Source organism: Anarhichas minor, unplaced genomic scaffold (genome assembly GCF_050575085.1).
Source record: "Anarhichas minor isolate MPS153535 unplaced genomic scaffold, ASM5057508v1 ptg000009l, whole genome shotgun sequence".
NCBI classification, from domain to species: Eukaryota; Metazoa; Chordata; class Actinopteri; order Perciformes; family Anarhichadidae; genus Anarhichas; species Anarhichas minor.
The window spans coordinates 4,364,133-4,377,273 of NW_027466455.1; the positions used below are offsets into that span (position 1 = coordinate 4,364,133).

The 13,141-nt window shown below is 40.2% G+C and overlaps 1 protein-coding gene across 14 annotated transcripts in view; it reads left to right on the forward strand.

Annotated features, from left to right (window-relative positions):
• The window catches only part of ehbp1l1a (EH domain binding protein 1-like 1a), a 52,280-nt gene that overhangs the window by 30,110 nt on the left and 9,029 nt on the right, over window positions 1–13,141 (forward strand). For 6 of the 14 annotated variants that reach the window (XM_076087166.1, XM_076087165.1, XM_076087167.1 and 3 more), the window contains 7 exons: window positions 2,631–2,744; window positions 2,845–6,615; window positions 6,694–6,759; window positions 8,076–11,455; window positions 11,538–11,592; window positions 11,824–12,033; window positions 12,309–12,893. The exons of 2 other annotated variants lie outside the window; for them this stretch is intronic. In XM_076087166.1, coding sequence (XP_075943281.1) covers window positions 2,631–2,744; window positions 2,845–6,615; window positions 6,694–6,759; window positions 8,076–11,455; window positions 11,538–11,592; window positions 11,824–12,033; window positions 12,309–12,893 — 8,181 coding nt within the window. Of the gene's footprint in view, window positions 1–2,630; window positions 2,745–2,844; window positions 6,616–6,693; window positions 6,795–8,075; window positions 11,456–11,537; window positions 11,593–11,823; window positions 12,034–12,308; window positions 12,894–13,141 lie in introns of those variants that run through there. 6 more of the 14 variants (XM_076087172.1, XM_076087175.1, XM_076087168.1 and 3 more) reach the window with 5 other exon arrangements.

The window sequence follows — 13,141 nt, forward strand, 5'->3', positions numbered from 1 at the left end:
CGCTAGCTTCTTAACTGTGAAAACGTTGGAGCAACTTTTTTATTCAACATACATTTTTTTTTCTAAAACTGCTAATATTCAAAATTACACGTTTGGTTTCTCGTCTCAAAAGTTTTCAGGAGTGATTTTAATGATGCAAAGCGTACGAAAGATACCCGTTGTTGGTCTGTTTCTCTTCGGTGCTTGGCCCTCGGGTATCTTTGGACCGGGTAGCCCACCTTCTGCCTATGGGAACAAGAAAGTGAGCTGCTAAGTCCTTCTGTGCCTGTCTTGTTCGTAGCGCCGGTTAGCATCATAGTTAGGCCAGCCTTTAGCAAACCCCTGGAACACCTGGAAGGGTATAGCCAATCAGAGGCAAGTCTGTAAGACTGTCAGAGTTACATTAAGGATCAATGAAAGTATAAATAAAAAATAAAAATGTATAGATAAATAAATGGTTTAACAAATGAATACGTAAATAGATAAATTAATATAAGAATGAATAAATAAATGTACAAATGTGAATTTATAAATATATATATAAAAATTAATACATAAATACAAACTTTTATTTCAGACTCAGGGTCCAGATAAGACAGGACATTACATAGAATAAATTACATCCAATAGCCTACCAATGCCGTACAAAGAGACAGCTGTACCAATGTCTCCACAGCTGGGACTGGTAGCGCGTAGTACTAAAACTTATGTTTGATAAAACCAAGATGATTTCATTTTCAGAGTCATTAAGCCGGCAAATAAATTCATACATAAGATTTCTTAAAACAGTTCGCAAAGTATTGACTCCTGCAGCCACAAACACCATCTCGCTCTCTTAAGTAATATTCTCATGGCATCATTATAAGCTACTTGAAGTCTTTGTAATACAATAATGAATTTAACATTTATATATTCAATGTCTCCTTTAATTTGTGATTTATTTATTGATGGTGAGAATCTAGCATTACATTATTTATTTGTATCCTTTCTTATGTTTTTATATATTTAGTTTCGGCCCTGAAACTAAATACAGTCTGTTATTTTGATATTTCTTTCTAAACAAACATGGGTTTATGTTGCTAGACCCTACATTGACAAAAGGTATTCACTGTATTAAAATGGTGGCTTGTGTGGCTCTATGTAGGAGCAGGCAGCCCACAGTATGTAGTCTTCCTCTTTTTGCAGACTGCAGTGTTACAAGGCTGTCAGCCAGGACTGCATCTAAATCTGAGGCTTAGATGAGGTTAGACATGATTTGTCCTGGTTCAGCCCAGCAATTGTAGGCGAAATGTGGTCCAGGGCTTTGGTCAATATTGAAGATGAGCACAGAACACTTTGTACAGGAAGGGATTGTGTCTGTGATTCTCCTGGCAAACCAGATTGTGAGCCTGAGCCGACAGCAAATGATGCAAAGTAAAGCCAAGCAATATTTTTGTTATAACCATTGAATCAAATGACTCTCTGTACTGTGAAAGGGTTGCTAGTAGCCCCACTCTGCAGCTTTGTGCAGTTTCCAGATAATTGTTTTGGTTTGCTGATTTGTATAATTGATGTATAAGCTTTCACATCTACCGTTCGTAGTTCACAAGCTCATATGTTGGTTATTTGTTACCCGGCCAGTGCAAAATGGGGAAGCCAAAGTAAATGAGTGGACTGGTGAAGAACAAAATATTATTTTTTAAAGTAAAACGAAAAAGAACAAACCTACCCAACAAACATTGAACTGAATAGTTGAGTATTCGGGTCCAGCCCTACCATTGAAATGTATTTGTAATGGTTCGCATGTCTCACGAAAGAAGTTAAATATCTCATTTTGATATAAAAAATCCTTAGATCTTTACTGTAAAATCTGGTGATGCAAGAATGTGGTACCCTCTGTTTAGCATATTCTGCTGCTTATAATATGTGACAATGTTTCATCACTGCAAAAAATGTGTCACTACGCTGCTTGTTGAGCTGCGTGTGAAATTGCCTAGATATGGAATTTCAAAAAACATTCTTTGTACGTTGAAATTTTAACAAAAACAACAGCAAGTGCCAAATGATCTGGCAGTGTGGTTTCAGTGTATTATTTGAAAAGGCTGTGGCTGCTTGGCTGCCTGGTCATTCGTTCCGTGATTTATCACAAAATGCTTGTTTGGTTCGTGACTCTGGTTTGAATCTCCTGTTATCCTTTGTAGTTCCATGTTACATTGCTCATTGGCTTGTGTGATGTTCAGTGGAATTCTGCGAATATGGCCTGGATATGGACTGCATTACTGCGGTAGAGACTTTCCTTACGTCATAACTCTGATCCTCATTTGTTTGTCCCTCAGACCTGAGAGTATGGCCTCACTCCTGCCCCTAAGCCCAAGAAAGCCCATAGCCCAAGAGCTAAAATATTTTGAGATGCCAAAAACACAGATGAATCAAACAGAATTAAGGCCAACAAGGACATTCCCGAGCATTCAGCCAACAGTTCCTCCCTTTGCTTCGGCACCTAAGCTAAACCCTGATTGTCAAGATTATACCTCTGCTTCAGTCAAGGGGCCTTTGGTTAAACCGGGGAGTCACTCGTCCATGATGTCCATTCAGTTAGGAAATTCAATAGCCCAACCAGGGCCTGTTCAACACAAACCCATTTCTCCTACCAACCCCCAACCAACTTCCAGATCACTCCAGGGACCTTTGTTGCACTTGCCTCAAATTGCTACAACCTCTGACACAAAACCGACAGGAAGGATAGGAGTGGCCCATAAAAAAGAAGCTGTAACTATGGATTTGGGGTAAGTGTAACGTGTTACTCTGTCAGTTAAATCCCCATTTTTAAAAGCACACCAGCCTTTTTGTTCTGACATCAAACTTTGGTATACTTTATTCCTTCAGAAATCAGAGCATGGCTGCTCAGTCTGGAGAATGGTCCATTGCGAAAAACTCACAGCAGGAGAAGCCACAAAGTGACACTCGAAAAATAAGCCCTGCTGTTCCAATACCCAATATAGATAAGAAAACCGTATGCAACATGACTGCCTCAGACCAAGTCTCTTCAAGATTGGACTCTTTTGGGTTTCTCTCAGCACAGCAAGCCACAGCAGACAATTCATCAAAACAAAGAGAAGAATTTAAAGTGGATCTTGCATCATCTTCCACAAAAAGCTTTGATGTGCATTGTTTCGACCCACAATGTTCTATGGAGAAAGGGAGAACTGAAAATGTGGCAAGCTCAGCAGCCAGTACAGAAGAAATGTGCTTGTACATATCTAAGGTGGAACTTGGTCCATTATGTACAACATGGGATTCTATTTCTCATTCACCATCCACTTTACAGCCTGAAGTTCAGATTGGACCAACAGTAGGCATTCCAAGTATGATTAAGTTACAATCAAGTTGCCCACAATATTCCAAGATTCCTGGCATGTCATCTTTATATCAGTCAGAAATTACAGCTTGGCCTGATAAGAGGTTATTGCCTCAGAGGTTATCCAACAACAGATTTCCTATACTCCTGCATTCAGACTATAGCTCTCTTTATGAGGGTAGTACAGGAATTTCAAAAATGGTGGACTTAACACCGTCCTGCTCCAGGTCTGCCAGTATTCCTGGATTCCCATCTGCTTTGAAACGTGAGCCAAATATGACTTGTCTTTTACCTATATGTCCCAGAATTAGCAGGATTCCAGGGTTAGCTTCTGCTGGAGCAGTGAATGGGTTTGAAAATAATGTTTGGGACAGTTGTTCTCTGTGGAAGAAACATTTGCAGATAAAAGAAGCATTTGTTTCACATATGTCTTGTGTTCAGGAGCAAGCTGTTACTGATACTAATATGGTTAAAGTCATGGTGGCCATGTTGCCAACATGTTCTAGAAAGGCTAGTGTTCCAGGGCTTCCTTCTGCACCATTGCACAAGGCTTCAGCTACTCCAAGTATGGCTAGTCTTCTCCCTACATGCCCTAAACAGACAATGGTTGCAGGTATGCCTGGTAGACAAGGAGTTATGGCATATAACGACAGCTGGCATATTTTAAGGGAATTTATTTTAGATCGACCATTGAGAAGTAATCCTACTCTGATTCAGGAAAAGTCACATGAGGATAAAGAACATATGGTAGATATGTTACAATCTTGTCCCTGGAAGGAAACCATCCCTGGTTTTCCCTCTGTGCCAAGAAAAGAACCAATTATGCCCAGTGTTCCATTTGCACCAAGTCAAGATCCTAATTTCCCAAGAAAAAACAGAGTCATTGGTTTTATCTCTAAGGAGCCAGTTGGTGCTCAAGGTGAGGGTTTGGATATAACCAGGCAAATGTTAATAGGGAATCCCTTAAGTAAAGGGAAAGTCTTTATTCCTGACAATTACCCAGGTACAAGTCAGGATCTAGACAAAAGAGAACTAGTAAGTACAGTGGCAGTGTTTCCTTCATACCCTGTGAGAACCTGCCTCGTAGGTATGCCCAAAGGACCCCAGAAGCTGTTACCAAGTATTATCAGTATTGTACCTATATGCCCTAAACAGACCCAAATTCCTGGAATGCTGTCTCAAAATCAAATCATTTCAGACAACAAAGATTGGCATGCCTTGAGGCGGTTGATCATCAAGAGACCAGAGAATAAAACACAAGTTCACCTTGTTCAGTGGATACTGAAAGACACAGATATCCCTAAAGATATGGTTGATATGCTGACAAGTTGCCCAAACAAAGCCAACATTTTTGGCTTACCCTCTGCTCCACAAGAACCCAGCATGGTTAATATAATGCCTTCATATCCCATACACAGTGGAGTCCCTGGTTGGCCTTCAAAGACTGGACAGAAATTCTGTTTGTCTAGCTGCAATGAATGGTTTGCTTCTAAAATTTTACATTGGGACAGTCCATTTATCATAAAGGAAGTACAGATTCTAAATGCAGTTTTGTGTTTTGATATAAACACTGCTGAAAGTATGAGTTCAATATTACCCTCTTGTCCTAAGAATGTTAGTGCCCCTGGGTTTCCGTCTGCTCTGACACTGACAATAACAGATGGCCCAACTATGGTGAATTTATTGCCAAGTTGTACAAAGGAATCTAGAGTTCCTGGAATGCCACTAAGAGACACCAGCAAACAATCAGAGAGGCTAATGGAAAGTAAGCCGCTGCTACTTCCTAGGGAGAAGTCGGCAGTTAAGTTACATTTACTGGATGTTAATGTGTTCTATTCTGATTGTGATATGATCATAAATATGGTATCAATATTGCCATCTTGCCCACAAATAGCCTGTTTACCAGGCTTTCCATCTGTGCCATGTCAGGTGTTAGCAGATATACCAAGTATGATCAATCTGTTGCCTACATGTCCAAGACATTCCAGCGTATGTGGAATACCCTCTAGATACTACAGTTATTCCGATGAGGCAGAATGGAATGTTTATAAAATGCCAGCATGGGAAAGGCCATTAAGAAACCCAGGGAGACTGTCAGTAATACATGATCATAAAATGTATTTTACAGAAAAGGCTGTTAAGGTTATGGTATCAATATTGCCACCCTGTCCAAAACACTCATTTATGCCTGGAATCCCCTCGAAGGCAGGAGAGAGACAAGTGGAAGCTGTGATGAGAGAGCCTCAAAGCATGTTAAAAACTGTAGCCACTTTCCCAAAACACAGTAAAATTCCAGGCCTACCTGCAAAGAATACAGCAAAGGATTCGGATGGCTGGTATGTGGACAAGGATGTAGTTTGGAAAAGCTCATTTAATAGAAGGTATGGAGTTGTCCACCAAGATTTTACAGTTAAGGATACATCATATAGGGACAAAGAAATAATGCTGAGTATGCTTCCATCATGTCCTCGACAAGCCCTGAACCCTGGATTTCCATCTGCTCCACAATCCCAGGCTGTTGATGCCATTGTGGAAAAACATCCAGATATGGTAAAGTTGCTGAAATGTTGCCCACAATGGTCAAGTATCATTGGTTTCCCCTCAAGAGTGTCAGTTATTTATGATTCAAAAGTAGGGTGCTGGCCAGTGGTGATGGTAAAGACGCAAGACTGCAGTTCATTTTACACAAAGTATAGTTCTCCCCACAAAGATATAATAATGGCAAGTCTTTCTCTTGAAACTTCTTGTCCAAACATTGCTCTCAGTTCTTGCTTCCCAACAGTTCCAATGCCTGACATAAACCGGGATCCGAATATGGTAAATATTGTGCCATCTTGCCCAAAGAAAGCCTCTGTTCTTGGGATACCATCCACATATGTGCACCATTCAGAACAGGGGTGGCCAGGAACAACAATAAATGAAAATGAAAGAGAAAACCTTACGAATGAAGAGCTGTCACTGGAAGAACGTTACTTTTGTAAGGTTTCTGTCAGAGAGGGATCCAAACTGTTTATATTCCCGAGCCAAGATGTACCAGAGGATGTACAACAAAGAATGTCAATAGAGTCATCAACCTGTCCCATCGAGACCATTGTCAAAGACTTACCATCATCAAATTCTGTGGACCAGCCATCCTCCAGAGTTAATGGAATTAAGATGTTATGGGATGAGGCCAGTCCAATTAGATTTGACACAGAGAAAACTAAATCCGATGTGTGCTCAGCTTTGGAGAGATGTAAAGATGAACAGGGCTTTCCAATACCGATTGAGGCTGAAGAAAAAGCTGTTGTAGAAAAAGGGTGAGTTGGAGTTGGAGTTCTCTTTGTGATGTCAGCAGTGTAGGTTTTTAAACATCTGCTTTTCGATTCTGTTTTCAGAAACTTGCATTGCAGAATGTGGCACTCCATTCCTGACATGCCACTATTCTTGAGTGTTAGGAAGAGGTGGGTTGCCTTGGTTTGCACGGTGATGCAATGAGGTGATGCATTTCCACAATAACGCATTTGCTTTATCTCAGCACCATCTGACTGCAAAATCTGCATTCCTTGTGTGTCATACTTTGTTTAGCTTTGAGTTATTCTGTGGTTCAGTGTTTCCCTCTTGTCACTTGTCATTGTGTCAGCCCCTGGGGTCAAAAAGATATTCAAGAAACTAAAATATCAATGTAAGAAAAGGGGCAAAGAAGCAGAGACTTTTGTAGTGACTGTGGAGAGTCATGGTTCCATGCCCATAGAGAGTCAGATAAAGCTTTGTCAGTAGAGTTAATAGGCGTTATTACTAAGCATTAATGACACTGTGGATGAAGGGTGCATTAGATACTCTAAGAGTGGGTAAGTATGAGAGAGGCTAATAGTTAGCCTCTGCTCTTGTCAGATTGATATCAGAGTAGTGATGTGTGTTGCATGGTTTTAATTTATAATGTCCTCTTGAGGTAGGCTTCATTTCTTGCCATTCATAGTAGCATTGTCGCTTTAGCACTTGTGAGCAAAATGGTTTGCTATAGAGACCAAATTTATAACAAAACAGCAGCAGAATACAAGTGCAAGTCAGTTTGGAAAACCATCAATAAATACATAAAACAAAAACCAACAAAGACACATTGAAGCTAAGTGTAGAAGTCAGATGACTACAGAAAGATGAATTATTAAAGAAATATTTGCTTGTTGGAGACGAGTTCTGTGTCGGTGAAATTCTTGATTTACAGAAATCCAAAAATATTTCTATGGAAAGATCCAGTTCAACGTTTACTTTCAAGCACTTTGTTTTTTTATATTTTACAACTCTTGATATTATATAAAATATTTTGAAATAATTTTTCATTCAAAAATAACGCTGGCTTTACTGCACTGGCTGTTATAGTTGTGGAATCAACCTGCTGTGTCGTGTTGTTTTGTTTGCTTGTAGCTTTTTAGCTCTTGTGGACGGTTGTTTAATACAGGCTGTTTGGAGTGAATAGCATGTGTTGACATTGCATGCATTAGTGTAAAATACCTATCATAAGAATGGTAATGAGTAGTGATATAGAGTTTTATTTTCAACGATGCTATATGTAAATTAGTTGTAATTATACTGTCAAGCACTGCTTACTTTCTCATCAATTGATTGAGGTACACTGTACCAGGCTTGCATTCTATTGTGATGAAAATATGTAGAATTACAATGTAGCTTGTGGGAAGGCTCTTACACATTATTAATTTTACTTGGCATCTTTCAATAGAAAACTTTGACTTTAACATACTTTAATTTACCTTCTCTTTAGACATGAAAACATGGTTTCACTACAGCCATCATGCCCAGTTGTTGCTGGTGCAGCACAACTCTCATCCCAAACCCAAATAAATAATGCTGAGCAGCGGTTACAAAAACATCCCACAAACAGGACCATAGTATGGGAGGAGCTACCAAAGGCACCTACAGTAAAATGTCTGACAGACCAGACCATATTATGGGAAGAGCTACCAAAGGTGACTACAGAGGCAACTAAAAACACATCAGAAGAAGAAATGGAAATGACAAAAGAAAGGGTCAGTCTCTCTTCCATGATGTTAAACACGGGTGATGAAATGAAGACATATACAGAAGCTGGGATTGCTGATCAATTGCCAGAACACCCAACAGTTAGCGACATATTTGAATTCACTGCTACTGCTAAACAAACAGATGAATGCCTACTGGACAGCAAGTCTACTTGGGATACGCCATCAGAGGATAATGACATTGTGGATAAAACATCTTCCCACCCTCATGCACAATATGTGCCATACTATGTGAAGCCTGAAATGGAATACAAACAGTCCACTTTCTTGGTTGTCTGTCCCAGTGTGACAAGCATTGCTGGCATGCCATCCAGATTACCCATAAAAGAAAAACACTGGCTTATAGATCAAAAGCCAATTTGGGAGAAACAATCAAAAATTAAGGAAATATTACCGCCATATGCATTAAAGGATGATGAACAGAACAAGAAGCAAATGGCTTTACTTGTACCCTCTTGCCCCAGAAAGGCAATAAATCCAGGTTTTCCTTCTGCACCACAATACAGTTTAGTTTTTTATGGACCAAATCTGGTGGATATTTATCCCAGTTGTCTAAGTGTATCCAGTATACCTGATGCACCATCTATCGATGAAGCCAGCAACAGATCAAGGGTATCTCAGCAGGCTCCACTTTTGGAAAACAAAATGAAAACTGAACTTGTTGTAATGACAGCGTCACCAAAAGAGAAGAATGAAATTAAACTGGGAGCTTTGGTACCAACTTGCTCAAGACATCTTTGCATACCAGGCATCCCATCAATTACACAACCTGCTATAGCACATCATGGATCAGATATGATGAGGTTTGTAAGATCTTGCCCCAAAACCTCTTGTATTGAAGGTGTTCCATCATTAATGGAACCGTTGAGCAAAAGCTGGGCTACAGATTTCAAGCCCTTAGGGGTAACACAGACAAAACAATACATAGTTATGATTGAAGAGAGACCTCACAACGATGACATGAATGATGACATGAGAGCCATGTCAGCTTTAGCCCCAACATGTCCAAAAGAAGCTTGTATTCCTGGATTTCCATCTGCCCTGGAACCTACAGTAATCTATAATGGTTTTGGTATTGTCAATCTCCTTCCATCTTGCCCGGCTGCATCAAGTATTCCTGGTTTTCCTTCAATGCAGAAAGATGACAGCAAAGACTGGAACACTTTTCATCAGCCGTTATGGGAGAAGCAAATGAAAAAGAAGTCTATATTACTACCGGACAACGATAAACTGGATGAAGACATGAAAGGAGTTGTGTCTCTTGCACAAAGTTGCCCAAGAGAATCACTCATCTTTGGTTTTCCCTCTGTCCCAAAACCCAGGATAAATAATGTTGACATGACAAATATGGTCAGTCTTTCAAGCGCATGCTCAAAAGTGTCACAAATACCAGGATTTCCATCATCTAATTTTTCAAAAGAATGGACAGTGAGCAGGAAACCACTATTTGAACCAAGATTAAAAGAAAAGCTGGTGTCATCGATAGACAAATGTGAAGGAGATAAGAAAGCAATGAAAGCAATGGTTTCTCTTGTACCATCCTGTCCAAAAGAGGCAAGGATGCCAGGATTTCCTTCTCATCCAAATTCCAAAAACATTAGTGCACCAAATATGATCAGCCTTTTACCATTGTGCTCGCAAGTTTCCAAAATTCCTGGATTCCCATCAATTGATGGGGATATAAGTGTGGGATGGGTAGCAGAAAAGGGGTCATTGCTGAAGAGCCTACCAAAGAAGAATGTCATATTTGACACATCAAATAACAACAAAAAGATTATGAAGACTATGGTTTCCTGTGTACTATCCTGTCCTAAAGTGACAAGAATCCCTGGTTTCCCATCTATTCCAAACACCAAAATGGTGTATTATGGCCTAAATGTAGTCAACCTCCTTCCTTTGTGCCCCCTAGTTTCTCTCATACCTGGATTTCCATCAGTTGAAGGGCACAAGGAAGACGGATGGTGTGCTGAACTGGGTTCATTGATGCAAAGACCACAAAAGAGCATTCCGTTTAGGATAAACAGCTCACCAATTAACATAGATAAACCAAACAACATGCTTGCTTTGGTTCCTTCTTGCCCAGGAGCATCAAAGATTCCAGGTTTCCCATCTGTTCCCAAATACAATATGCTGAGTCTTGTACCTGTTTGCTCCAAAGTATCCAATCTCCCTGGATTTGCATCCTTTGAAGGGGCCTCAAAATTCCAATGGATTTTTGATCCACACACTTTGTGTGATAAACCATCAAAGGAGACAGTATTCATAATGCGCAGTCCAAATGAAGACAGAGAATCTGCAAAGACAATGTTGGCCTTAGTGCCATCTTGTCCAGAGGCATCCACAATCCCTGGGTTCCCCTCTGCACCTCGAACCAAATCCAAGATTGAACCCAATATGATACGTTTTGTACCTTGCTGTTCCAGTGCTTCAAGTCTCAAAGGATTTGCATCCATGACTACAATCCCAAACACAGGGTGGCTAAATGAAACAAAACCAATTTTGCTAAAGTCTCAGGAGAAAAGGGCAGAAATGATTTTAACACTTACTGAACAGGACCAGCTATCTTGCTACAGCATGAAAAGCATGGTGACATTAGTGACATCCTGCCCAAAAGAAGCCAGAGTACGTGGTTTTCCTTCTGCTCAAGTTGTAAACAGACCACCAAATATGGTCAGCTTATACACATCTGCTCCATGTGTTTCATGCATCCCAGGTTTCCCATCAGCAAGGATGCTTAGCTCTCAATGTATAAATATACAAATTAGGACAACACACAGTGAGTCCTTGTCTGAGAAGTTGCAGAATGAGAAGATTTGTGTCATTGCAAAATTTCCAGCCAAACATGACCAAGAAGAAATGAAGTACATTGTAGCAATGGCTCCATCATGTCCACATTTAACTCAAATCCCTGGGCTCCCCAGCATTTCACAATTGAATTCAGCAGAGAAAGAAACTATGATCATTCAAGTCCACTGTTCTACTGGGAAGCATACACCACAACAATTGCCTCATGCACAGTCAACTCAGTCATATCACAAAGACCCAAGAATGCCTGGTGTTCCTTCCACATCTCTTAGCTTCCCCAGCACAGCACTTGCATATGGTGAGACATTCACAGTGTGAAGATTCACTTTTTTATGTCTTGTTTCTTTTTGTGTATTTTACTATGTTTGCTTTTATGACAGAGGAGAAATTCAAAGGCGGTGCAAAGCAAAACATAGACCTTTGTGTAGATAACGGGTAAGTAAAAGAGCCCAGTGCTCTTGCATTGTTTGCTGTGAAAGGGGTCAGTCTAGTGCTTGCCTAACATGGACTGTTTTGACATACTGTATATACAGTAGTTTTTGTAACTTGACAATACAGTGCACAACTTCAGTATCTCTGTGAATGCTGTAATTCATTCGATTTTGTATCGTGCTGCTGCCCGAGTTCTGTGGATCACACCTTAAACTGTGGTTTCTGGGTCCTCAGCAAATCACAAGTAGAAAGGACAGTAGCAGAGGTAGCCCAGACAAAAGGGAAGAAACCATTGGACACATCAAAGCCAGTGGGAGTCTTGGGTTGGGAAGTATTGGAGGCAGAGGGAACGATTACAGAAAAACAAGCAAAGTCCTCTTTGTCAGCAAAAGAGGAAGAGGCGTCCGGATTAGTTAAGGCTATTGTTGGTGTTTTCCACAAAGGGTAAGTGTAAGACTGGCCTGAAACTAATAGTGTGAAGCATGCGTCATAGTGTGCATCAATTATTGGTACCCCTAAATGGAGATATTTCCCATTCCACATTATTATGTATCATGCTCATTCTATTTTTCTATTCAGATTTTGACATTTCAAAGTTTGGGGTAAAGAAAATAACTGGACAGCATTTGCATGGGAATTTATTTTACTTTCTCCAGTACTCACTGGTTTCTACAATTAGTTACATGTTTATTGAAACCATTGTTTTTGCATGGTTCCAGGTTTCATTCACTCACTCCAGTATCCATGTCTCACAGTTATGAAACAGTAGTATCCATTTTGGGGCCGTCTAGCTCTACTTTAGCTGAAGTGGAGCACCAACCCAGGGCTGCCTCTTCTATGGATCTGAAAGACAAGACACTGACCCCTTCAGATGAGTTTTCAACACATTTCGCTGGCAACACTACTTCCATACAGAAGATAGAGGGCCAGCTTGAAGACATTCATACCAAACATAACATTGAATATCCAGAAAGTGCTGAGCCTTACATGTTGGACTTGGAAGGTGATCGATTAGCGTCTCCATCACCAACTACCGACAGTGATGACAGGTTTTTGGTTTGTGCAAGCATAAAGAAATGGCCACCGCTGACAGAGTCAGATATCACTGAAATATCAAAGGAGGATAGTGAACAAGTAGAGGAACAAGAAGCCTTTCTTGATCAATTGCATACAAAGGAAATATCTAACACAGGGCAGGACTCACATTGTACAGTGTACATTGAAAGCTTGTTAGCAAGGCAACAGACTGAGACAGAACAGGATGAGGTTAGAACAGAGTCAACTTCATCACAGCTGGATAAAGGGTGAGTGTTGGGGGACAATGACCTAGTAAAGTGTTTGGTTGCACGGTGTGATAGTGTATATGTTCTGCGTTTTTGGCGATAACATTGTTTCTTGTTCTGCTTATGAGCGCTTGCTACTCAGGAAATTGTGATGGTCAACTATTTGTGATGGCCGTAAAGATTGGCATTGTTATATGGAATGGTAATGTTAACTTTTTTTAGTGGTGTCTTTTTAAGTCTTGTAGACTTAGGGCGACTTTGTCTATGAA